At 37.0% G+C, this 27,682-nt stretch overlaps 1 protein-coding gene and 1 long non-coding RNA gene across 6 annotated transcripts in view; one reads left to right on the top strand and one right to left on the bottom strand.

Moving 5' to 3' along the window:
- The window catches only part of LOC116557358, a 231,370-nt gene that overhangs the window by 60,601 nt on the left and 143,087 nt on the right, over positions 1-27,682 (top strand). The gene's annotated exons all lie outside the window — the stretch shown is intronic.
- Positions 1-27,682, bottom strand: part of DPY19L2 (dpy-19 like 2) — a 109,525-nt gene that overhangs the window by 21,935 nt on the left and 59,908 nt on the right. For 3 of the 4 annotated variants that reach the window (XM_032286814.1, XM_032286813.1, XM_032286812.1), the window contains 4 exons: positions 26,063-26,109; positions 15,887-15,911; positions 14,490-14,609; positions 12,346-12,520 (listed from right to left, as the gene is read on the bottom strand). In XM_032286814.1, coding sequence (XP_032142705.1) covers positions 12,346-12,520; positions 14,490-14,609; positions 15,887-15,911; positions 26,063-26,109 — 367 coding nt within the window. The remainder of the gene's footprint in view (positions 1-12,345; positions 12,521-14,489; positions 14,610-15,886; positions 15,912-26,062; positions 26,110-27,682) is intronic. The other variant, XM_032286815.1, reaches the window with a different exon arrangement.

Here is a 27,682-nt window from a genome sequence, read left to right as displayed (position 1 = left end):
CATTAGCCAGGCATGGTGGTGGGCACCTGTAATCCCAGCTACTCAGGAAGCTGACACAGGAGAATTGCTTGAACTCAGGAGGCAGAGGTTGCAGTGAGCCCAGATAGCACCACTGCACTCCAGCCTGAGCAACAAGAGCCAGACTCTCAAAGAAAAAAAAAAAAAAAAAAAAAAGCTGTGAAATTTCATCTACACCAGACCTGATCTAAAAGAAGCGCTAAAGGGAGTTCTCCAATCTGAAAGAAAAGGACATTAATGAGGAAGAAATAATTGGAAGGTGCAAAACTCACTGGTAGTAGTAAGTACACAGAAAAACACAATATTATAACAGTGTAATTATGATATACAAACTACTTACATGATAAGTAGAAAGACAAGAGGATGAACCAATAAAAAAACTACAACAACTTTTCAAGTCAGAGGCAGTACAATAAGATGAAACAACCAAAAGGTAAAAAGCGGGGAGATGAAATTAAAGTTTACAATTTTTAATAGTTTTCCTTTTGCTTATTTGTTAGTTTATGCAATCAGTGTTGTCATCAGTTTAAAATAATGGGTCATAAGACACTATTTGCAAGCCGCATGGTAACCTCAAGTTTAAAAACATAGAAGGGATATACAAAAAATAAAAAGCAATAAATTAAAACACACCATTAAGAAAACCACCATACCACCATCAATAACAGAAAAACAGGAAGAAAGAGAAGAGCACAAAACAATGAGAAAACAAGTAATGAAATGGCAGGGGCAAGTCCTTATCAATAATAACACTGAATGTAAATGGTCTAAACTCTCCAATCAAAACACAAAGTGTGGCCGAATAAGCAAACAAAATCCTAAGAATCTGTTACCTACAACAAACACACTTTTCTTATAAAGACACATATATACTGAAAACAAAGGTATGCAAAATTATATTCCATGCCAATGAAAACCATAAAAGAGTAGGAATAGCTACTTATATCAGACACACTAGATTACAAGACAGAAACTATAAAAAGAGATAAATAAAATTATATAATGATAAAGGGGTTAATTCAGGTAGAATAGATAACAATTGTAAATATATATATATATCCAATACTAGAGCACCCAGATATTGTAAAGCAAATATTATCGGAGCTAAAGAGAGAGAGATAGACCTCAATACAGTAATAGCCTAAGACTTTAACACCCCACCTTCAGCACTTGACAGATCATCTAGACAGAAAATCAACAAAGAAACACTGGACTTAATATGCACTATAGATCAAAAGGACCTAATAAATACTTACAGAACATTTCATCCAGCAGCTACAGAATACACATCCTTCTCCTCAGCAAATGGATCATTCTCAAGGATAGACCATATGATAGGTCACAAAATAAGTCTTAAAACATTTTTTAAAAACTGAAACAATATCATGTATCTTCTCTGACCACAGTGGAAAAAAAAAACTAGAAATCAGCAGCAAAAGGAATTTTGGAAACTCTACAGACACATAAAGGATTAGAAATTGTTCTATTACAAAGACACATGCACTCGTATGTTTTTTGTGGTGCTGTTTATGATAGCAAAAACCTGGAACCAACCCAAATGCCCATTAATTATAGGCTGGACAAAGAAAATGTGGCACATATACACCATGGAATACTATGCAGCCATAAAAAACAATGAGTTCGTGTCCTTTGTAGAGACATGGATGAATCTAGAAATCATCATTCTCAGCAAACTGACACAAGAACAGAAAACCAAACACCACGTGTTTCTTTTCACTCATAGGTAGGTGATAAACAATGAGAACACTTGGGCACAGGAAGGGAACACTCACTGGGCTAGGTTGGGGGAGTGGAGGGGAGGGGAGAGACAGCGTGGGGTGGGAAGGATGGGGAGGGATAACATCAGGAGAAATGCCTGATGTAGGCAATACCTGACTTCAAATTATACTACAGAAGTATAGTAACCAAAACATCATGGTACTGCCTTAAAAACAGACACACAGACCAATGGAACAGAATGGAGAACCCAGAAAGAAACCCATACATCTACAGCAAACTCATTTTTGACAACTGTGCCAAAAACATACAATGGGGAAAGGGCAATTGCTTCAATAAATGGTACTGGGAAAACTGGGTATCCATAAGCAGAAGAATGAATCTACACCCCAATCTCTTGCCATATAGAAAAATCAAATCAAAATTGATTAAAGAATTAAATCGAAGACCTCAAACCATGAAATTACTACAAGAAAACTTTGGGGATACTCTCCAGGACTTTGGATTGGACAAAGATTTCTTGAGCAAATACCCGACAAGCACAGGCAACCAAAGCAAAAATGAACAAATGAGATCACATCAAGTTAAAATAATTCTGCACAGCAAAGGAAATAATCAGCAAAGTGAAGAGACAAAGAATGGGAGAAATATTTGCAAACTACCAGTCTGACAAGGAATTAATAACCAGAATATATAAAGAGCTCAAGTAACTCCAGGAAAAAAATCTAATAATCTACTTTAAAAATGGGCAAAAGATCTGAATAGGTATTTCTCAAAAAAAAAAAAAAACATACAAATGGCAAACAGGTACACAAAACAGTGATCAACATCACTGATCATCAGATAAATGCAAATCAAACTACAGTGAAATATCATCTCACTCCAGTTAAAACGATGTTATCCAAAATATAAGCAATACTAATGGCTGTTATCCAAAACACAGGCAAGGATGTGGAGAAAGGGAACTCTCACACACTGTTGGTGAAAATGCAATTAGTACAACTACTATGTAGAAGAGTTTGGAGGTTCCTCAAAAAACTAAAAATAAGAGTTAGAAAATGATCTAGCAATCCTACTCTTAGATGTATACCCCAAGAAAGCAAATAAGTATTCAGAAGAGGTATCTACACTCCCATGTTTATTGCAGCACCTCTCACAATAGATTGGGAAGCAACCTAAGTGTCCATCAACAGGTGAATGGATAAAGAAAATGTGGTACATAGACACAACGTAGTGCTATTCAGCCACAAAAAAGAAAGATCCTGTCCATAACATGGATGGAACTGGAGGTCATTACATTAATTGAAATAATCCAGGTAAAGAAAGACAAACTTTCTATGTTCTTACTTATTTGTGGGAGCTAAAAATTAAAAGAGTTGAGCTCATGGAGATCAAGAATAGAACGATGGTTACCAGAGGCTGGGAATGATAGTGAGGGAGTAGAGGAGAAGTAAGGATGGTTAAAGAGCACAAACAAAACAGAAAGAATGGATAAGATGTAGGGTTTGGTAACACCGTAGGGTGCCTACAGTCAAAAAATTTGAATGTACATTTAAAAATAACTCAAAGAGTATAATTGGATTGTTTGTAACACAAAGGATCAATGCTTCGGGTGATAGATACGCCATTTAACCTGATGTGATTATTACACATTGTATGACTGTACCAAAATATCCCATGTACCCCATAAATATATACACCTAGTATGTACCCACATAAATTAAAAACTTTAAGAACCTATGTTTACTTTCAAATATAACTAAGCATTCTATATGCAACTTTGAATGAAAATCTCCTTATATGCCTCAAATTTGAAAATATGTAAGCCAATCAAAGAATGTGTACTTATTATTGGAAATTCAATAATTAATGATGACAATTTGTTAAGCTAGAGAAGTGGTTCTCAAGTAGGCATGATTTTGCTCCCTGGGGAGCCCTATCAACTTCTGGAGACATTTTTGATTGTCATGCTGTGGGGAGGAGGGAGGAGATGCTGTTGGCATCTTGTAGATAAGAGTCAAAGATTTCTTGTAATACATAGGGCAGCCTCAATATCGACTGAGCTAAGATTGGGAAATGCTGGGTAAAAAGAACTGAAAGCCTAGGTCCAGGGTTTTCCAGAAAAAAAAATAGGTACACCTGTCCAGCAAGAGGTGGACCCACTGAGAAGTTGTCATCTATGGCAGACAGAGAGGAAGAAATACCCTTCCCCTACACCGTTGTTTTGGCTGTGAAGTAAATGAGATTAACGAGGAAAAATAAGATATTTTCCTATTACTGTATGGAAGTCTCCATTTAGTCTACTACATAGATTAGAAAAAGGTTTTCCCCTGACTTAACAGAGCCCCATTTCTACATGGCTTGATGAGTGGACCACAGGCTGGATTTAAGCTTTCACTTCTCCTCTTGGCTGGTCATCTTTGTGCAGTGCACAAACTATACAACCTTATGTGGTGGACCTCAATGTAAGCACTACTCCCACTATTACTCTACAACTTCATGCAGCTTTTAACATATGGTAACCATGAGATAACTCATAATAAGAGTAATTAAAAGAAGAATAAAACAGATTGAAAAGAAGATCAAAGAAGAGGCATCTGAAAGTGAGGTAGGGGTTGGTGGCAGTTATCTTAGAAGGATAAGTTGCCAAATGTAGGCTCTCTCTCAGGAATCCAATACAAACACTAGAACAAAGAAAGACACAGAAAAGATTAAAAGGGCAGATATCTTTAAAAGCTTGGGAAAAAATAGCTATAACTGGTAGGGGGTGGGCAAAGGGAGAGTAAAGAAAGGGAGCGATTACTTTGAGCTCCTTCGTACATGGAAAAACTCAGCTGGGGATTAATTTTAAAATTTTAATTAAACTGGCTTGGCAGTTTAATGAGGCACTGTCACCTATACTCTTTGAAAGCTAGAAACCAAATATCTTAGTTAAAGCTTATAAAGATTTACCTTAATGATGGTTAATTAGCTAAAAAGTGGCTATCAAATAAGAAATAAAAGGAAACAAGCTCAGGAGTCATAAGAAAATTTAAATAAACCACAGTTAAGAACTTGTGCCAGAGAAAGTTTCTAAATATCAAAAATAATCTTAGAATTACAAATTTCATTATAGAAAATGTTATAGAATATATTTATTCTCTGGAAAGGTATTTAAACATATCTACCTGCTTGAGGTAGCTCTGAAGAAAGACAAAAGAAAAGGAGGAAAGCTAAAAAGAAAAATTTGGAGTATTTAAAAGTAGGATGTATACTATCTCTCCGAGATGATCTAGTGAAGAACACAGAATATCCAAGATTTTAACTCTTCTGCAGATGACCTGTTTTATATAGCTGGAGGAGATAGCACTGACTGGAGTGACAGAAGTGGTGCCAGTTACCTCCCCACCATCAAAAGTATCTTCTGCTGTAGCCTGGCACAAGGTGTGAAATTCTTTTTTTTTTTGAGACAAAGTTTCACTACTGTTTTCCAGGCTGGAGTGCAATGGAGCAATCTTGGCTCACTGCAACCTCTGCCTCCCAGTCTCAAGCGATTCTCCTCCCTCAGCCTCCTGAGTAGCTGGGATTACAGGCATGTACCACTATGCCCAGCTAATTTTGCATTTTTAGTAGAAATATGGTTTCTCTATGTTGCTCAGGCTGGTCTCGAACTCCTGACATCAGGTGATCTGCCTGCTGTGGCCTCCCAGTGTGCTGGGATTACAGACGTGAGTCACTGCACCCGGCTATGAAATTTCATTTTTAAAGATTTACTTCTTTGATTTGCCATTGCTATGGTTAAAATACTGTAATGCTCTCTGACATTATAGGACATAACTTGTGAAGCCGGGCACGGTGGCTCAAGCCTGTAATCCCAGCACTTTGGGAGGCTGAGGCGGGTGGATCACGAGGTCAAGAGATCGACACCATTCTGGTCAACATGGTGAAACCCTGTCTCTACTAAAAATACAAAACATTAGCTGGGCATGGTGGCGCTTGCCTGTAATCCCAGCTACTCAGGAGGTTGAGGCAGGAGAATTGCCTGAACCCAGGAGGAGGAGGTTGCGGTGAGCCGAGATCGCGCCATTGCACTCCAGCCTGGGTAACAACAGTGAAACTCCGTCTCAAAAAAAAAAAAAAAAAAAGGACATAACTTGTGAAAAATCATTAATTTCCTGTTGCTAATTAAAATTCTTTGATAATTATCTAGGAGGAGCTTAAAGGAAGCACAAAATTGCCTTTTGGAAGAATTTAATTGATTGGACATTGCAATAGTCCACTCAAAGTCTGGGAGAGTATGAATGCCTATTTGTAAATCTCTCATACACACATATATCAGAAATGACAATTATATAGTATACACAAATGTCTTTGTGAGTATGTTTGCATAAAACTATGCATATGACAGAGGCAGCCCGCCACTACCAAGAGAGTCCACCATTACTGAGGCAGGCTGCCATTACAGAGGCAGATGGCCACAACTGAGGCAGTACTAACTGTACCTCTGTAAACAAAACCACAAAGAAGATTACATAGCAGCTTGGCAGGACCCATGGCAGCTCAACAATGCCTCTGCTTGCAGACTGACTAGACCATCTCCTTGCTGGGCAGGGCATCTCTGAAAAAAGGCAGCAGCATGTCAGGAACTTATAAATAAAGCCTCTCCTTCAAAAGACAGAGCACCAGGGAAAAGAGGCGGTTATGATTGCCACTGCTGCAGACTTAAACATACCTGCCCAGCAGCTCTGAATGGAACAATGAAACTCCCAGCACAGCACCTGAGTTCTGATAAGGGACAGACTGTCTCCTCAAGCAGCTCCCTGACCCCCATATATCCAAAGAGGCACTTCATAAAGGAAAGCTGGGACTGACATCTGGCAGGTACCCTTCTGGGACAAAAATAAGAGAAGAAGGAACAGGAAGCAACCCTTGCTGTTCTGCAGCCCCTGCAGGTGATTGGCAAGCAGAGTCCGGAGTGGACCTCCAGCAATCCTGCAGCAGAGGGGCCTGTTAGAAGGAAAACTGAAAAAACAGAAAGAAATAGCTTCCACATCAACAAAAAGGACATCCACTCAGAGAACCCATCTGAAAGTCACCAACTACAAAGACCACAGGTAGACGAATCCATGAAGATGGGAAGAAACCAGCACAAAAGGGATGAAAACACCAAAAACCAGAATGCCTCTCCTCCTCCAAGGGATCACAACCCCTCACCAGCAAGGGAACAAAGCTGGATGGAGAATGAGTCCGATGAACTGACATAAGCAGGCTTCAGAAGGTGGGTAATAATGAACTTCTCTGAGCTGAAAGAACATGTTCTAACCCAATGCAAAGAAACTAAAGACCTGGAAAAAAAAGGTTAAGCGAAATGCTAACTAGAATAGCCAGCTTAGAGAAGAACATAAATGACTTGATGGAGCTGAAAAACACAACACGAGAACTTCACAAAGCATGCACAAGTTTCAATAGCAGAATCGACCAAGCAGAAGAAAGGATATCAGAGATTGAAGATCAACTCAATTAAATAAAACAAGAAGGAAAGATTAGAGAAAAAAGAGTGAAAGGAAATTTATAAAGTCTCCAAGAAATATGGGATTATGTGAAAAGACCTAATCTATGTTTGATAAGTGTACCAGAATATGGCGGGGAGAAAGAATCCAAGCTGGAAAACACTCTGCAGGATATTATCCAGGAGAACTTCCCCAGCCTAGGAAGGCAGGCCACCATTCAAGTCCAGAAAATACAGAGAACACCACAAATATATTTCTCAAGAAGAGCAACCGCAAGGCATATAATCATCAGATTCACCAGGCTTGAAATGAAGGAAAAATTGCTAAGGGCAGCAAGAGAGAAAGGTCAGGTAACCCATAAAGGGGAGCCCATCAGACTTATAGTGGGCCTCTGGGCAGAAACCCTACAAGCTAGAAGACAGTGGGGGCCAATATTCAACATCCTTAAAGAAAAGAACTTTCAAGCTAGAATTTCATATCCACCCAAACTAAGCTTCATAAGAGAAGGAGAAATAAAATCCTTTATGGACAAGCTAATGCTGAGAGATTTCATCAGCACCAACCCTGCCTTACAAGAGCACTTGAAAGAAAAACTCAACATAAAAAGGAACAACCAGTACCAGCCACTCCAAAACCATACCAAGTGGTAAAGACCATCGACACAATGAAGAAACTGCATTAACTAATGGGCAAAACAACCAGCTAGCATCAAAATAGCAAATTCACACACAAAAATATTAACCTAAAATGTAAATGGGCTAAATGCCCCAATCAAAAGACACAGACTGGCAAGGTGGATAAAAAGTCAAGACCCATCAGTGTACTGTATTCAGGAAACCCATCTCATATGCAAGGACACATATAGGCTCAAAATAAAGGGATGGAGGAAGATTTACCATGCAAATGGAGAGCAAAAAACAAAAAAGCAGGGGTTGCAACCTTAGTCTCTGATAAAGTGGACTTTAAACCAACAAAGACCAAAAGGGGCAAAGAAGGGCATTACATAATGGTAAAAGGATCAATGCAACAAGAAGAGCTAACAATCTTAAATATAAACACAACTAATACGGGAGCACACAGATACATAAAGCAAGTTCTTAACAACCTACAAAGAGACTTAGACTTGCACACAATAATAGTGGAAGACTTTAACACTCCAGGGTCAATATTAGATCAACAAGACAGAAAATTAACAAGGATATCCAGGACTTGAAATCGGATCTGGAACAAGCAGACCTAATACACATCTACAGAACTCTACACCCCAAATCCAGAGAATATACATTGTTTTCAACACCACATCATGCCTAATCTAAAATTGATCACACAGTGGAAGTAAATCACTCCTCAGCAAATGCAAAAGAATGGAAATAGTCTCTCAGACCACAGTGCAATCAAATTAGAACTCAGGGTTAAGAAACTAGCTAAAAACCACACAACTACATGGAAACTGACAAACTGGCTCCTGAATGTTGACTGGATAAACAATGAAATGAAGGCAGAAATAAAGATGTGCTTTGAAACCAACAAGAATGAAGACACAATGTACCAGAATCTCTGGGACACATTTAAAGCATGTCTAGATGAAAATGTATAGCAGTATATGCCCACATGAGAAGGAAAGATCTAAAATCGACACCCTATCATCAAAATTGAAAGAGCTAGAGGAGGAAAACTGAAAGCTAGCAGAAGACAGGAAATAACTAAGATCAGAGCAGAGCTGAAGGAGACAGAGACACACACACACACACACACACAAAAAAAAAACCCTTCAAAAAAATCAATAAATCCAGGAGCTGTTTTTTTGAAAAGATCAACAAAATAGACCACTAGCCAGATTAGTAAAAAAGAAAAGAGAGAAGAATCAAATAGATGCAATAAAAAATGATAAAGGGGATATCAACACCAATTCCACAGAAATACAAACTACCATCAGAGATTACTACAAACAACTCTATGAACATAAACCAGTAAACCAGGAAGAAATGGATAAATTCATGGACACTTGCACCTTCCCAAGCCTAAACCAGGAAGGAATTGGAACCCCAAATAGACCAATAACAAGGGCTGGAGTTGAGGCAGCAATTAATAGCTTACCAACCAAAAAAAGTCCAGGGCCAGACGGGTTCACAGCCGAATTCTGCCAGACATAAAAAGAGTAGCTGGTACCATTACTTCTGAAACTATTCCAAACAAAACAAAAGGAGGGAATCCTTCCCAAATCATTTTATAAGACCAACATCGTCCTGATACGAAAACCCAACAGACACTCAACAAAAACAGTAAACTTCAGGCCAATATCTATGATGAACATAGATGCAAAAATCTTCAATAAAATACTGGCAAACCAACTGCAACAGCATATCAAAAATCTTATCCATCATGATCAAGTAGGCTTCATCCGGGGATGCAAGGCTGTTTCAACATATGCAAGTCTATAAATGTAATTCACCACATAAACAGAACCAAAGACAAAGACCACGATTATCCCACTAGATGCAGAGAAGGCCTTCGACAAAATTCAACAGCACTTTATGCTAAAAACTCTCAATAAACTAGGTATTGATGGAACATATCTCAAAATATAAAAGCTGTTTACAACAAACCCACAGCCAATATCATACTGAATGGGCAAAAACTGGAGGCATTACCTTTGAAATCTGGCATGAGGCAAGGATGCCCTCTCTCACCACTCCTGTCAATACAGTATTGGAAATTCTAGCCAGAACAATCAGGCAAAAGAAAGAAATAGAGTGTATTCAATTAGGAGGGGAGGAAGTCAAACTGTCTCTATTTGCAGATGACATGATTGTATATTTAGAAGATCCCATTATCTCAGCCCAAAATTTCCTTAAACTGCTTTAGCAAAGACTCAGGATACAAAATCAATGTGCAGAAATCATAAGCATCCTATACACCAAGAACAGACTAACAGCCAAATCAAGAGTGAACTCCAATTCACAATTGCTACAAAGATAATAAAATACCTAGGAATACAACTAACAAAGGATATAAAGGATCTCTTCAAGGAGAACTACAAACCACTGCTCAATGAAATAAGAGAGGATACAGACAGATGGGAAAACATTCCATGCTCATAGTTAGGAAGAATCAATATCGTGAAAATGGCCATACTGCCCAAAGTAATTTATGGATTCAACACTATTCCCATCAAGCTACCAATGACCTTCTTCACAGAACTGGAACAAAACCACCTTAAACTTCATATGGAACCAAAAGAGAGCCCACATAGCCAAGGCAATCCTAAGTAAAAAGAACAAAGCTGGAGGTGTCACACTGCTGGACTTCAAACTATACTACAAGGCTACAGTAATCAAAACAGCATGGTTCTGGTACCAAATCAGAGATATAGACCAATGGAACAGAACAGAGGCCTCAGAGGCAATGCCACACATCTGCAACCATCTGATCTTTGACAAACCTGACAAAAGCACTGGGGAAAGGATTCCCTGTTCAATACATGGTGTTGGGAAAACTGGCTAGCCATGTGCACAATGCAGAAACTGGACCCCTTCCTGACACCTTACACTAAAATTGACTCCAGATGGATTAAAGGTTTAAACATAAGACCTAACACCATAAAAAACCCTAGAAGAAAGCCTAGGCAAAACCATTATTCAGGACATGGGCATAGGCAAGGACTTCATGACTAAAACACCAAAAGCATTGGCAACAAAAGCCAAAACAGACAAATGGGATCTAACTAAACTCCAGAGCATCTGTATAGCAAAAGAAACAATCATTAGGGTTATCTGGCAACCAACAGAATGGGAAAAAATTTTTTTGAATCTACCCATCTGACAAAGGGCTAATATCCAGAATATACAGAGAACTACAACAGATTTGCAAAAAATAAAAATAAAAAAAAAAACCCATTCAAAAGTGGGTGAAGGATATGAACAGATAGTTTTCAAAAGAAGACATATATGAGGACATCAAACATATGAAAAAATGCTCATCATCACTGGTCATTAGAGAAATGCAAATCAAAACCACATTGAGATACCATCTCATGCCAGTTAGAATGGTGATCATGAAAACTGGAGACAACAGATGCCAGAAAGGATGTGGTGAAATAAGAACACTTACACTGTTGGTGGGAGTGTAAATTAGTTCAACGATTGTGGAAGACAGTGTGGTGATTCTTCAAGGATCTAGAAATAGAAATTCCATTTGACCCAGCAATCCTATTACTGGGTATATACCCAAAGGATTATAAATCCTTCTATTATAAAGACATGTATGTTCATTGTGGCACTGTTTACAATAGCAAAGACCTGGAACCAACAATGATAGACTGGACAAGGAAAATGTGGCACATATACAGCAGGGAATATTATGCAGCCACAAAAAATGATGAGTTCATGTTCTTTTAGGGACATGGATGAATCTGGAAACCATCATTCTCAGCAAACTGACACAAGAACAAAAAATAAAACACTGCATGTTCTTGCTCATAGATGGGTGTTGAACAATGAGAATACATGGACACAGGAAGGGGATCATCACACACTGGGGTCTGTTGGGGCAGGTTAGGGGAGGGATAGCAGGGGGTGGGGAGGTTGGGGAGGGATAACATGGGGAGAAATGCCAGATATAGGTGACCGGGAATGGAGGCAGCAAACCACCTTGTCATGTAAGTACCTATGCAACAAGCCTGCATGATCTACACATGTACCCCAGAACCTAAAGTACAATAAAAAAAAAAGAAACACATCAAGAAAAGCTTTGAACAACAGCTTTAAATCTGTGTGTTGTGTCATAGCACTGTAACTGGAGTTTTACTTGTGTCATAGCACTGTAACCAGAGTTTGATGTAAAATTATTGCCTCTCTTAAGGTTTATAGTAGACATAGAGAAACTGTAACTACGTTATACATTTAGCTTTGAAGAAAGAGTCCAAAAATGTCTTTAAAATATAAAGAAATGAGGAAATAATATCTGTTCCTCTTTTCTTTTTCAAAGGAACTTTGAACAATTTTGCTGTACTTGAGAGCCAAGAAAAATACTTGAATAAAGAAAAGTCTCTGGAAAAAAAAAAAAACAAAAAAACTATGCATATAACCAAATACCTACATACCTGGTCTGGTGTTGTATTTGATCCATTGGATAAGTTCTTCCTGAGGCAAATTATTAAATTCTCCTATTATGCTCCATTGATTATGGAGGTTTGCACAACCTTGAATCGACATCACTGTTAGAATGCCAAAGATAACATTCTCAAAACGAACTCTGCAAAAAATCCAGCCAAAGAGCTGAAATGAAAGAAACCATTTATTTATAGTTCTTATATGAAGAGTACTCTAGGGTCAACAATAAATTCTCACCTTGTTACTTAAACCAATGTGAATTACTCTTTGATATCAGCACACATGTATACAGAATTATCATCCCCGATTGTTTCTAAAGGAATGAATATGTTGGCATTACAGGGCCCAGGTGAAAATGGAACTTTCTCTCCCCTGGAAAGAATTAAGGAAGAAATACCTGATCCTTCTAGTACTAATTTACTACCAAGGATTAAAATAAATAAATCGCAATTGTTAAGCATCTTAGAACTAAATCGTTTCATACTTGGCTGACATCTTTAGTAGACAGGGAAGCCCTATTAGCATGATATATACAGATTCTTCTCTGGAAAACAGGCATTATGATAATTTAAGACTATACACTCATAATCAAAACTAAATAAGATATTTGTAGAAGTACCTTAGACCCAATATTCTAGCTAATTTATCTAGCTCTTTGGTATGTTCGATACAGTGATAGAACCCCAGAATTTCTTATAGATTCTTTGAGCCAAACAGGACCATACTAGAGCAATTACTTTGCATCTAGTCTAGTATTGTGAGTACTTCAAGTGTACTGGGAAACTTTTTTGGGGGCAGGTGGAGGGGATGGAGTCTCACTGTGTTGTCCAGGCTGGAATGCAGTGGTGCGACCTCAGCTCACTTCAACCTCTGCCTCCTGGGTTCAAGCAAGTCTCCTGCCTCAGTCTCCTGAGTAGCTGAGATTACACCACTATGCCCAGCTAATTTTTGTATTTTACTAGAGACAGGGTTTCATCATGTTGGTCAGGCTGGTTTCATCATGGTGGTCAGGCTGTTCTCAAACTCCTGACCTCACCCACCTCAGCCTCCCAAAGTGTTGGGATTACAGGTGTGAGCCACTGTGCCCAGCCCCCACCAGAAAACTCTTTTTCTTTTTTTCTTTTTTTTTTTTTTGACACAGAGTCTCACTCTTTCACCCAATTAAGAGTGCTGTGGTGCCATCCTGGCTGACTGCAACCTCCGCCTGCCCGGTTCAAGTGATTCTCCTGCCTCTACCTCATGAGTAGCTGGAATTACAGATGCTCATAACCACGCCTGGCTAATTTTTGTATTTTTAGTAGAGATGCAGTTTCACCATGTTGGCCAGGCTGGTTTCGAACTCCTGGCCTCAAGTGATCTGTCCACCTTGGTTTCCCAAAGTGCTGGGATTACAGCTGTGAACCACTGTGCCTGGCCACGAGAAAACTGTTTTCTCTCTCTCTCTTTTCTTTCTCTCTCTCCCTCCATCTCTCTCTCTCTCTTTTGTCCCTCTCTGTCTTTTCTTTCCTTTTCTCTTTCATTCATTTGTCGTTCCTTTCTTTTCTTGAGACAGAGTCTCACTCTGTCACTGAGGTTAGAATGCTGTGGTATGATCTTGGCTGACTGTAGCCTCCACCTTCCAGGTTCAAGCGATTCTCCTGCCTCAGCCACCTGAGTAGCTTGAATTACAGGTGCTCACCACCACACCTGGCAAATTTTTCTATTTTCAGTAGAGATGGGGTTCCACTATGTTGGCAAGGCTGGTCTGGAACTCCTGGCCTCAAGTGATCTGCCCACCTTGGCCTCCCAAAGTGCTGGGATTACAGGCTTGAGCTACCGTGCCCAGCAGGAAATTCTTACACAAACCAGAACTACAAAAGGTTATGTTCATGGACAGGATATTAACAGAGGGGAAAAGTTTGCCTAATCACTTGTTATAGAAACATCAATTAAAATCTAAAAATACTTTTCAAAGCCACTTAAAATTGCTTTTCTTGCTTATAGTGAATCATGAACTAATATTTTAAATAATTTAAGTTACTTAAGTTAAAAACAGTGTGTTTATATTTCGAATTAGTCGGCAAAGCCACGGTAACTACTAACTGTAGCTGCTGTAGTTTTTTACAGTATTGTTATACAAGAATGAATTCCTTACCCGTCGAGAGCATATCAAGGAAGCCATAACACACATGTGTGGCGTCAAAAACAGCTTTAGCCTCATAATTAAAATGGCAAGGGCAGTAAACGCTAATAACTGCAATGTGTGAAAAGCCAGCTATAAAAACACAAATAAGACAAAAATCACATTTTTACTTTTCATATTTTTAAATTAATGAAGTATATTAAAACTATATTATTCATTAAGACAAGGATCTTCTAACTTGGTAAGCCTATTAGTGTTCATTCATTCAACAACAATTTATAAAATGCCTATTATGTTCCATGTACTCTTCTGGGTGCTTCAGATACAACAGTGAGCAACTTCTGCCCTTGTATTACATTTAAGTACATTTAGTAATGAAAGACACACAATACATAGACATAGCAAATAAATAAATCCATTACATAGTCTACTCTAAGGCAATAAGTGCAATTGGCAAGAAAACGAAGCAGAGGAGCCAGGGAGTGCAAGAGGCAGTGTGAGAAGGTGGAGGACCAACAGAGTGGGCCTCACTGTAAAGTGACAAAGTTACTAACGCATCCCTGATCCAAAAATCCGAAATCTAAAATGCTCCAAAATCTGAAACTTTTGAGTACCAATATGATTTTCAAAACAAAGTCTCATTGAAGCATTTTGGGTTTGAGATTTTTAGATAAGGGATGCTCAACTAGTAACTATAGTGTAAATACTCCAAAATTTGAAAAAAATCTGAAATCTGAAATGCTTCTAGACCTAAGCATTTTGGATAAGGGATATTCGACATGTGTCATAATCTATTCCTATTAAGTTCAAATTCAGTTACCCACTGTTGTAAATTTGACCTTTACCTCAAGACCCACTTAAAGTTTTATGATATAGGAAATATTTCCATTATTTCCACATTGATCTTTTCCTTATTATGCCACAAAATAATTTTGTACCATATACAATGTTGTCTTATTTGTCTCCTTTGTAAAATTACACATACTGAAAGGCAGGAACATTACTGTAATATCTTTTTTATCCTTCAGCACTTCTGAGCTTGTCACTGACTGACCAGCAAATCCATGTAGTGGCAGATGGCCACCAGTCACAGGGCCATGGGTGCCTGCCCTAATGGACTGTAGTTGATTAGCTCAGCAGGCTAGAAACCAAATGCTTGTTACTGTTAAATGAATACAATTTAATTTAATTCTGTACTACAGTCATAAATCAGTCTTCTAGTTTTTAAATCCTTATTACTATTCAAAACAGAGTGGATGAAAGAGTGAGGAGGATCAGCAGAAATTTCTCACCAATGCTGAACAACTCACTACTGATGGTGCATCAGCAGCAAGGTTATACCTCTGCTAATTATCCTTGAACTAGAATTTAATACACAAGTCTACCAGTGATTAAAATGAAAGCTTTACCTCACCATGTTCAAGGAGCTGTTTTCTAGAATAAAACAAAAATATTATCTATTTACTGAATGTCTTTTATACTATGAATACATACAAATAAGCTTCATTTGTTTGATCTTAGATTTTTATAATCTGACTATCTCTAAACTACTTAAGAACATACATTAAAAATAAAAATATCAGATAATGCTACAAAAAATTACAACAATTTAAAAGTCACAATTTATAGCCATCCTATTCAAGGTATGTCAAAAATTTTTTTGGTTAAAACAAAACATATTTTACAGATTCCTAAACATTGTACCTCTCATGAATAAATAAATGGAATGACCTTCTATTCAACCTATGTATACAGTATATACAGTAATTTAGATGACCACTGTTAAACTTTTGAGTTGCTTTCATTTTTCACAATTACAAATAACATGGACACTCATACACAAAACTTTGTAAACATCTCTGAATATTTCCTTAAGATAATTTCCAGAAGAAAAAATTATTGGGTAAAACGTAAGTATTTTTAGTTTCAGAAAAGTTGTTCCTTTAGAAAATACTTATAGTACACCTACTGTATTCTAGGCACTGTGCAATGAAATAAATACCACTGTTCCTGCTTATCCTCCAATCCTTATTTTCCACAGTTTCAGTTACCTGTGCTCAACCACAGTCCAAAAATGTTAAATGAAAAGTTCCAGGAAATAAACAATTCCTAAGTTTTAAATTGTGCACCATACTGAATAGTGAAATCTCAAGTCACCCCGCTTCATCCTACCTGGGACGTCTATCACCCCTTTGCCCAGCATATCCATGCTGTATATGTCACTAGCCACTTAGTTACGATCTCGGTTATCAGATGGACCCCAGTGACATCTCAGTGCTTTTTTTCAAGTAACCCTTTTCTGACTTAGTAATGGCCCCAAAGTAAAAGAGCAGTGATGCTGGCAATTGAGATATGCCAAAGAGAAGCTGTAAAGCTCTTTCTTTAAGAGAAAAGGTGAAAATTCTCAAAAGAAAAAACATCATATGCTGAGGTTGGTAAGATCTACAGTAAGAACAAAACTATCCATGAAATTGTGAAGAAGAAAAAAAAAATAATGCCAGTTTTGCTGTTGTAACTAAAACTGCAAAAGTTATGGCCGCAGTCCAGATAGGTGCTTAGTTAAGATGGAAAAGCCATTACATTTGTGGGTGGAAGATGTGAAAAGGAATGTGTTCTGACGGTGGCACTCAGTTGTGTTACTCTGCAGTTTCAAGCATCCACTGGGGGTCTTGGGATGCATTGCCCTGCGGATAAGGGTGAGTGCTGTGCAGCATGAGCAGTATGTATACAATACTTATCTTCATGGAGTTTATGTCAGAGTAAGACAAGAGGTAGGAGACTTCCTATTTTATTGTTCTCTTGAAAAGACTGGGAATTTTACTTTTATGAAAGGCATTATAGCCTGCAGGGACATTCTAATACAGATTTTGGGAATGAAGAGAGAAATAAGGCAGTGTGGAAAGTAAGGTCAGGGGTACAGAGACCTGTAGGTTTTTTAAAAGAGAAGTCAGGGGAAGGTATCTTAAGGCAGTAGTGGAGTCACCAAATTATTCTGTCTCCCTTGTAGCTCCTTCCCAGTATAGGCAGTTAATAGAGTGGGGTTTCTCCACTTGTCCCGAAATCTTGTAGACACACAGATTCCTGTAGTGAGCTACTGCATGCAAGAAAGAAGCCTGCTAGGTGAGTAATTATTATAATCACCAAGAACCCTGAAAGTAACTACTGATACTTTATTAAAATCAAGTAGCTAATTAAAAATGTGAATAAATGACCAAATCCCAAGACAAAAATAGCATGAAAAGGAAACATCTAAATAAATGAGCAAAAAACTTGACCTCTCAGGAAACAACTAATGCAAATGAAAACTCCAGTTATTATTTTCACAGAAGTTTAAGAGGACAATGCATCCATATAATTAAAACAAGCTCCGATGAAAAGGAGTTTTCAAAAATTCTAAGAAAAATATATTTGCCTAACTTAAAGCCTCAAAAGAAGGTTGAAGAGCAAACTGTACACTGCTGAAGTTGGCAGTATTAAAGACTCAATGATGGGGCAGCCTGAAACCCCGTCTCTACTAAAATTACAAAAAAAAAAAAAAAAATTAGCCAGATATGGTGGCACATGCCTGTAATCCAGCTACCATGGGGCTGAGGCAGGAGAATTGATTGAAACCAGGAGGCCGAGGTTGCAGTGAGCTGAGATAACACCACTGTACTCCCGCCTGGGCAACAGAGCAAGACTGTCTCAAAAAAAAAAAAAAAAAAAAAAAAAAAAAAAAAAAAAAAAACTCAGTGATTCAGTGATGATATTCTCTGAGAACACAGAAAATAGACAATATGATGAAAGCAATAACAAAAATTCAAAAAAAGAGGGACTAAAGAGAAGTAATAAGAGAACAATGCCCTGAGCTGAAGAAAGATTTTGGTGTGCAGATCAGAATGTCCATGAATAAATATTACACACACACACGCGTGTAACCCCTTATAAATTTCCAGAGAGTAAAACCATCTAGGAATTTTCATCTGTAATGCTCAATGCTAGAACACAAAGAAGCAATGTCAAAAAAATGTTGAATGAAACCCACAAATATCTACTAACCAATCCATCAATGAAATAATGAGGGTAAAATAAAGCCATTTTTCAGGTAAGAAAGCACCCAGAAAGCATGCCAATTCTACATGTCAAGAAAAAATAAATCAGTAAAATTTGAAGTCAAGTCCAAAGATTGCTGGTGTCTTGAATGTAAATGTTTAGACTTCTTAAAACATAAGAGATAAGACAACAATCTTTCAGACGGTTTCAGCATAACCTGCAAGGATAGGGCGTGTAGGCAGGAACAAGTAAAAATATTCTGATAGCTCAGTGCTGAAGCAAGCAGATCTCTAAGTCCAGAGCCTGAGTACGAATTCTGTCCCCATTACTCACTAGCTGTGTGCCTTTGGGAAAATCACTTACCTTCTTACTGCTTTCTTAATCTGTAAATAATTGGAATAACTGACTCTTTCTCACAAGGTGGTTGTGAGGATTTATTGAGTTAATACTGGTAAGAAGCTTAAAATACTCTCAGACACATAGAAAATAATAACTATTAGCTACTATTGGTAACAGGTTTTAGATGCTGATGAATTGTTAATATCAAGATGAATATATTTGCTAATAATTTAGCAAAACCACCAGGAAATATATAAATGAGATATAGCTAACAATTCAGCAAGTATCAAGAAAATAATTTTTGAAAAGCATGATGAAAAGAAAACATAAAATGAGATGGCAGGAAGAAGTACAAACACAGCAGTTATCACAATTAATATGAAAATGGGCTAAAGTCACCAATTTAAAAAAAGAGTATTAGAGGAATTTGAATAGAAAAAAACACAACAATGAGAAATATACCTAAACCAAAATGTCACAAAAATGTTTAAAAAAAGCATAGACACAGGTATATCAGGCAAATCAATAAAAAGAAAGCAGATGTGGCAATATTAATTTTCTGTAAAGAAAAATTTACAGTAAAAATCATTAAATAAAGCAAAGAGTATCTTTTATGATCATCAAAAGTTCAACTCTATAATATCATGCAATGAACAATAGCACTGTCTATATAAAGCAAACACTTAAAATTATAAGATAATTTTGAAAGATTCAGTTTTAATGTTGTATATGAAGATAGCATTTTAAGAAAATAACATATAAGTTGGGGTACTAGACCATTTAGAATAGCACTGTTAATAACATGATACAACATGTAACTTTGAACTTCCCCCAAACAAGAAATGAACATTTAAAAAATCTTCATAGAGCATTTACTAAAACTGAACATAAATCTCAATAAATAGCAAATTAATTTTAAAGGCAAAATATATAACAGAAGAAACTAGTTAGACATTTTAAAACATTGTTCTAAATTATTTTGAATTAAATGACCAAAACTCAAATCAGAGACTACATAGAAATCAACATTAATTGTAATGCTACACACATCGTGGGACATAGTGTGAGATTTCTTCAGAGAAAAAGTTGTAACTTTAAATGTGTTTACTAGGACACAAAAATGATTGGTAATAAATGACATGAACTTTAAACACAGAAAAACAACAAAAATGGACCAAAATGAAAAACTAAGGACATAAAAATATAAGCAGAAATTAATAAAATGGAGAACAACCTTCATAAATACAATAAATAAAACCAAAAGCTGGTACTGTGAAAAATCCAAAAAAGAATGACCTTGTTATGGATTAATGCAGCTGGTGACTTACATTTGAAGCTAATGTTCATTTACCACTTTGAAAATCCTGAGGCCTTTTTTCAGAATTATGCTAAATCTAATCTGTCTCTACTCTATAAATGGAACAACAAAGCCTGGATGACAGCACATCTGTCGCAGCATGATTTACTGAATATTTTAAACTCACTCTTGAGACCTACTTCTCAGAAAAAAAAGATTCCTTTCAAAATATTATTGCTCATTGACGATGCGGCTGGTCACCCAAGAGCTCTCATAGAGATGGACAGGGAGATTAAGGTAGCAAGAAAGCAGGCTCAATCAAGGAGTCATTTCAACTTTCAAGTCTTATTATTTAAGAAATATATTTCATAAGGCTATAGCTGTCATAGATAGTGATTCCTCTGATGGATCTGGGTAAATTGAAAACCTTCTGGAAAGGATTCACCATTCTAGATGCCGTTAAGGATATTTGAGACTCACGGAGAGGTCAAAATACTAACATCAATAAGAGATGGGAAACGGTTTATTCCAACTAATTTTCTACTTTATCTGTTATTTTCTTAGAACGATATCTTCTTATATAACATTAAAAATGATTCTAACCCTCACGGATGACTCTGAGGGGTCCAAGACTTCAGCAGAGGAAGTCAATGCAGATGTTGTGGAAACAGTAAGAGAACTAGAATTACAAGTTGAGCCTGAAGATGTGACTGAATTGGGGCAATCTCATGATAAAACTTGAACGGATAAGGAGTTACTTCTTACGGAAAAGCAAAGAGAGTGGTTTCTTGAGATGTTATCTACTCCTGGTGAACATGCTGTGAACGCTGTTGAAATAAAAACAAAGGATTCAGAATATGATATAAACTTGGTTGATAAAGCGTGGCAGGGTTTGAGAGGACTGACTCCAATTTTGAAAGTGTTCCTACTGTGGGTAAAATGCTATCAAACAGTACTGGATGCTACAGAGAAATTTTTCATGAAAGGAAGAGTCAATCAATGTGGCAAATCTCATTGTTGTCTTATTTTAAGAAATTGCCACAGCCACCTCATCAGTCAGAAGCTATCAACATTGAAGGAAGACCTTTTGCCAGCAGAAAGATTACAACTCAAATGTACATGTCAGGATAGCCATTATCCAAAAAACAAAAGGTAACTGGTGTTGGCAAGAATGCAGAGAAATTGAAATCCTTGCACACAAGTGGAATTAAAATGGTGCAGCTGCTATGGAATACAGGATGGAGGTTCATCAAAAAAAATCTTTAAAAAATTAAAAGTAGAACTACCATAAAATCCAATAATCCCACTTCTGGGTACTTGTCCAAAAGAGTTGAAATCAAAATCTCAAAGAGACACTAGCACTCTCATGTTCACTGCAGTGCTATTCATAGTAGCCAAGATGTAGAAACCGACTAAATGTCCATCAACACATGAATGATGAAAATGTGGCATACATAAACATGGAATATCATTCAGCCTAAAAAAAAAGAAATTCTTCAATTCGAGACAGCATGAATGAACCTGAAGGGCATTATGCTAACTGAAATAAGCCAATCCCACAAGATATATAATGCATAATTCCACTGATATGAAGTATCTAGAATAGTCAAAGTCATAGAGTCAAATAGTGGAACAGTGTTACTAGGGACTGGGATGAGGGGAAATGGGGAGTTGCTAATCAACAAGCTTAAAGTTTCACTTAAGGCAGATGAATAAGTGTGAGAGATCCACTGTAGAATGTTGTACCTATAGTCCACAATACTGTATTGTACGGTTAAAAAATTGTTAAAGGTAGATCACATGTTAAGTGTTCTTACCATAATTTAAAAAATAAGTGTACTTATTAATAAGGAGAAAATTATAATAATCCCCAAAATATTTTAAAGCTATTTAAAAAAAATTTAACATTCATTTTTTTACTGCTTTATCGAATTACCATTCACACATTATACACTTTCAACATCTATTTTTAATTTAATTTTTAAAATTATCCTGGTTTATATAAACCGAAAGGAAACTTTCTTAATGAAATAAAGGCTATCTATTATACACTAACAGCAAATGAAACAGTGAGACAATAAAGGCGTTGTTCACTTTAGAGTCAGAAACAAAATAAGGGCAAGCCCATTATCACTGCAATTCAGAGTTGTTCTGGAAATTCTAGCTAATACATAAGACAAGAAAATAGAGAAGTACAAATATTAGAAAGTTACTGTAATTTTAGATTATATGATAACCTGCCTAGGAAATCCAGAGCATCAATGGAAAAACTGTTAGAACTGGAAAAGAAAGTTTGGTAATGTGGCTAGATATAAACATGATACAAAAAAAAAAAAAAAAAAGTAAAGCATCTTTCCTGTAAACCAACATATCAATATAAGAGACAGTCTAAAACAGACTCAAGCACAATGAGAATTGGTAAGTCATAAAAGCTGACATTTCAGATGACTGGAAAAAAGATTTATGCAATACTGTATTGGGACAATACCTCATTTGAAGGGAAAAGGTAGACTCCTCTATGTCACTATATCACAAAATTAATGCAAGAGTAATTAATCACCTATATGTAAAAAGAAAATTATGAAAGAAAATACGAAAAAATATTTTAAGGTTTTTGATGTAGGGAAGTGTTTCTAAGTAACATATGAACCCAGAAAAAAAATGTGTAACTGTGATTGTACAGAAATTTTGAAGTTCTATAGAGCAGAGACCATAAATGAACTCTAAGTTGACATCTTGGAAGAAACTATGTAATACACATAAGAGACAAAAGGTTACTGTCTATGGAAACAGCAAAACCATAACACATGGCCCAGGTGCAGTGGCTCATGCCTGCAGTCCTGGCACTCTGGGAGGCCGAAGTGGACAGATTACCTGAGATCATTTCTGTGATAACCGAACTTGTGCTAGCCTAACTGACTCCATGTAGCTGCAAACTCCATTTTTGCTTCTCCCTCCCTGCCTTGTCTCCCTCAGGTGCATAACTGGGCCACACTGATGCTGTGCTTATGTCACGCTGACTCTGTGCTTATCCTACCATATAACTAATGTAACTACATCTCGCTTGGCAAGCAAACCTGCTATTGTGAATAACTCTCTTTGAACCCCCCTTGGTGGTTGATTGGAAATACCCTGGCCTGCAACCACATCCCTGTAACCTGCTCATTCTGCTTCTGTAAAATTCCGCTTCATATAGTTTCCCCCTCCCCTACCTAACTCAAGGTATAAAGGAAAATCAAGCCCCTTCCTCAGGGCCAAGAGATTTTGAGTGTGAGTTGACTCTTGGTCACCGGCAATAAAAGAACTCTTAATTTGAAATTTGGAGTGCGGCGCTGTCTCTGTGACTCACTCAGTTATTACAGTTCCAGATCAGCCTGGACAACACGGCAAACCACTGTCTCTACTAAAATACACAAATTACCTGGGTGTGGTGACTGGTGCCTGTAATCCCAGCTACTCCAGAGGCTGGGGCAGGACAATTGCTTGAACCCCGGAGGCAGATGTTGCAGTGAGCTGAGATCGTGCCACTGCATATACAGCGGCGAGACTCAACACACACACACACACACACACACACACACCCCACAAAACAATTTTTAAAGGTCAAAAAGAAAAGTAAACACACATGAAAAGCTGCAAAACTCCACTAACAGAATTTACACAATAAAATGAACTTGTTTTACCTATAAGAAAAGATTAAAAGCTTGATAATGGTGCTGGTGGAGTTGCATGGAAATGATGGACACTCTCATCATTATAATAGCTCAGTATTTATCAAATTCTAAAATATGCAAGCCTCATAATCTGCAGTCCAAATTCAAATCTTTTATACTATAGAAATACTTTTAGAATGAGTATACCAATAGACACGAACAAGGATGTTCATTCCTCAAAACATTTGGTTGGTATGAGAAAAGTTACATATAATCTAAACTTACATTGATATGGGACAGGCTAACCACGTGGCAGTCACTCATGATGGTCAACAATAAAATCCTAAGACCATCATAAAGTATAGTGAAGATCAAGGCAGAGGCCCAAGACACACTATTAAATACAAGTAACAAGTTGCAGAATAAGAAGAATACTACAATTCTATTTAAAAAAAAAAAATATATATATATATATTGTGTTTCTATATGTGTTTTCTAAAATGAAACATACAAAGTTACCTACAAATATACAAAGCTACTTACACCTGGAGGAGCAGATCTAAGAGGGGGGAGTATTCCCTCTCTTTTTGACACACTGGTTTTTCAGAATGTGTTACTACAAGCAGGGACAATATTATTTTTGCAGTGTAACTCAGACCCCTCTGCCCATACACAACAGGCCTGTCACTTTCAGGTATGTAATCAATACATAAGACTTCCATATTCTGTGTGATTATCTTCCATCCAGTGGCCCCCATTGTCTCTTCTGTATTACACCCTCTGCAATGTATGAAGACAGTTGCCATGTACCCTTCCATCTTCTATTATCCAATTAAATATCCCAGGTCCCTTCATGCACTCCTAATGGGAATAGTCTCCAGGGTTCTCCATTCACTCTTTTTAGAATGCCAAGACACATTCCCCTGTGCTTCATCTGACCGACTGAAACAATATAGAATGGGTCTATTATCCTCCTTATTTTGGAAATAATTTCAACAGATGCACCTATGAACCTAATGAGCTCTTCTGACAACCATACACAGCTGTTTATTAAAAATACAAGCATAGGTTATGGGGTTTATGGATATTCTCTCTACTGTCTTCACAATTTTTCTGTAAATCTAAAACTGTTCTATAAAGTAGAAGTCACGAAATAAAATCAAATGTTCTATTTACAAATATAAAATGTAACTTGAAAACTACTACTAGGTACTATGCTCACTACCTGGGTACAACACATCCACGTAACAAGCCTATATATGTGCCCCCTGTATCTATAATAAATGTTGAACATTTAAAAAAATGTAACTTGAGATCATATTTCCCTCAGAAGCAAACTGTCTTCACAATTTACTTCTTGAGTCCTGTAGCAATGTACTTATGTGTGACTGATATAACATTTTGCTGGCATCTGCTTATGCCTTAGTTCTAGTGGCATTGCTAAAACCATCCAAAAATGTTATACAATAAATAGTTTTAACAATAAGTTTAGAAAATATTTCATAAATATTCAGAAACACAAATAATTATACATTCTCTGAAAGTTAAAAAAGGAAGAAAAAGAAAAGCCTAACCAGCATGGTGAAACCCCCTCTCTACAGAAGATAGAAAAATTAGCTAAGATGGTGATGTGCACCTGTAGTCCCAGATGCTTAGTGGGGCTGAGATGAGATGATTGCTAGAGCCCAGGAGGTCCAGGCGGCAGTGAGCAGAGATCATGCCACTGCACTCCAGCCTGGGTGACAGAGCATGACTCCGTCCACATTTAAAAGAAAGAGAGAGAGAGAGAGAGACCCCCACAAAATACTATAGAACAATTTTTAAAGGTCAAAAAGAAACATAGTAAACAAACACATGAAAAACTGCAAAACTCCACTGACAAAGAATTTGTGCAATAAAATAAACTTATTTTACCTATCAGAAAAAAATTAAAAGCTTGATAACATTGTTGGAGTTGGATTTTTGAAAACAGAATTCCAAAAATAAAACCTCAGCTTACTGACTTCAAATTCTAATGATACAATTTACCAATTTAAACTTTGAGTTAGTTCACAAATATAAATATCTCCAAACAAAATGAATCCAAATACGTATAAGAAATCTGTAAGAATAATATTTTTAAGAAAACATTTATATTTAGTTCATATCTCTTTTCTTAATCATAATGCTAAGTTTAACGCATATTCATTTGAAAAATTAATGTTACAGTAAGTTATTTAATAATTGAATACAGTATGTTTTAAAAACAATGATGATATAATTACCTTAGATAAGTGTTTGTAGTTAAAACACATGAAATATCACGAACAGTCTGCGAATAGAATCAAATCAATGAAACTTTTCTAAGGAATACTGCAATATTTAAAATACTCTGATTCATTAATGTAAACACTCCGCCAAAGAAAGTATTTTCTAATCTTTAAGGGAGCTCTTGGGAACAGGACATACTATATATGCCTTTCTTCTCTCCTTCTGAGAAGTGACTTCTTATAATTGAAAACTAAATGACCATCTCAAGTGTCCTTGGGGTGAAAAATATGCCACAATAGGACAAATAAAGACTGAAGGGTTTATAAGAAAGCAGAAAGGAAGGAGTGAAACTTGGCTGGCTGCAGGGATGTGAGAGAGAGAGAGACAGACACACAGAAAGAGAGAATAAAACTTGGCTGGCTACAGGAATGACTGTACATGTTATGTGTGTGTACGTGTGTATGTATGTATGTGTGTATGAAAGTTGGCCGGCTACAGGGATGAATGTGTGTGTGTGTGTGTGTGTGTGTGTGTACACATGTGTGTATGAAATTTGGCTGGCCGCAGGGATGAGTGTGTGTGTGTGTGTGTGTGTGTGCGCACATATGAGTATGTGTGTATTAAACTTGGCCGGCTACAGGGATGAGAGTGTGTGTGTATGTGTGTACACGTGTATGTATATGTATGAAACTTGGCTGGCTGTAGGGGTGTGTGTGTGTGCACGCGTGCACGCACCCCTGCTAGTGCACATGCATGGTTCAGGTTGTGATGTGTTTGGAGACTAGTAATGTATTCATAAGTCTTGGATCTTAGTTCTTTTTAATATAGCAGTTGTGGATCTAGCTGTCATTTTCTCCCACACTGGCTGTCTCTCCACTGAAGAGTTAATTCATGCATTGGCTCCACTTATAAGTGGAGCCTTATAAGAATAACTCGACATTTTGCCTTGATGAAACAGGTCAGTGGAGAAAAATTTTCATTCTAAGTCAGCAAGGGCGGAAGAGATGCGGGGCAGTAAACCTGCTCACATTTTACGCATTCCTCCTTGTTTCCTTTATCCTGACTCTTTCCACATGGTTCCCAGGGAACTGGATCAAGGGTGAAACAACAGAGATGTCAGGGAGATACCTTTCTCACTCTTAAATTATTTACATCTATGTGTAAACAAAGCAGTGAGAAATGACACAACTACAACTACATAGAGAAGATATGCAATTTGACTTTAAATACAAAAAACTCCTTTCAACAAGATCACAACTGGTATGGTAGTGGGGAAATCACATTATTGTTATCTGCTTAAAAGTATAAAATAAATACATACTGATTTAAGACCAGATAACTTGTAAATAATATAAAGATGGCTCAAGGTTAAAAAAAAAAAAAAAACCCACTGTCTTTAACCATTCTTTTAGATAAACTCTACCCAGATCAAGAAATCTGCCAGTGGTATTTTAAAAATGATTTCTTTTATTAATATATTCTTTTCTTCTTTCATGAAAACAGTGAACATGTAGAAAAGTATTTTTTAATCAGCTATACAAATTTCTTCTGTGCAGGCCCACTCAAGTTGGATCAAGACATCGTTGTGCTTTATATATATATATATATATATATATATATATATATATATATAT

The sequence above is a fragment of the Sapajus apella genome, unplaced genomic scaffold (genome assembly GCF_009761245.1).
Source record: "Sapajus apella isolate SASKATOON/1434 unplaced genomic scaffold, GSC_monkey_1.0 scaffold19, whole genome shotgun sequence".
Taxonomy (NCBI): Eukaryota; Metazoa; Chordata; class Mammalia; order Primates; family Cebidae; genus Sapajus; species Sapajus apella.
This window is presented reverse-complemented; position numbering and strand designations above follow the sequence as displayed.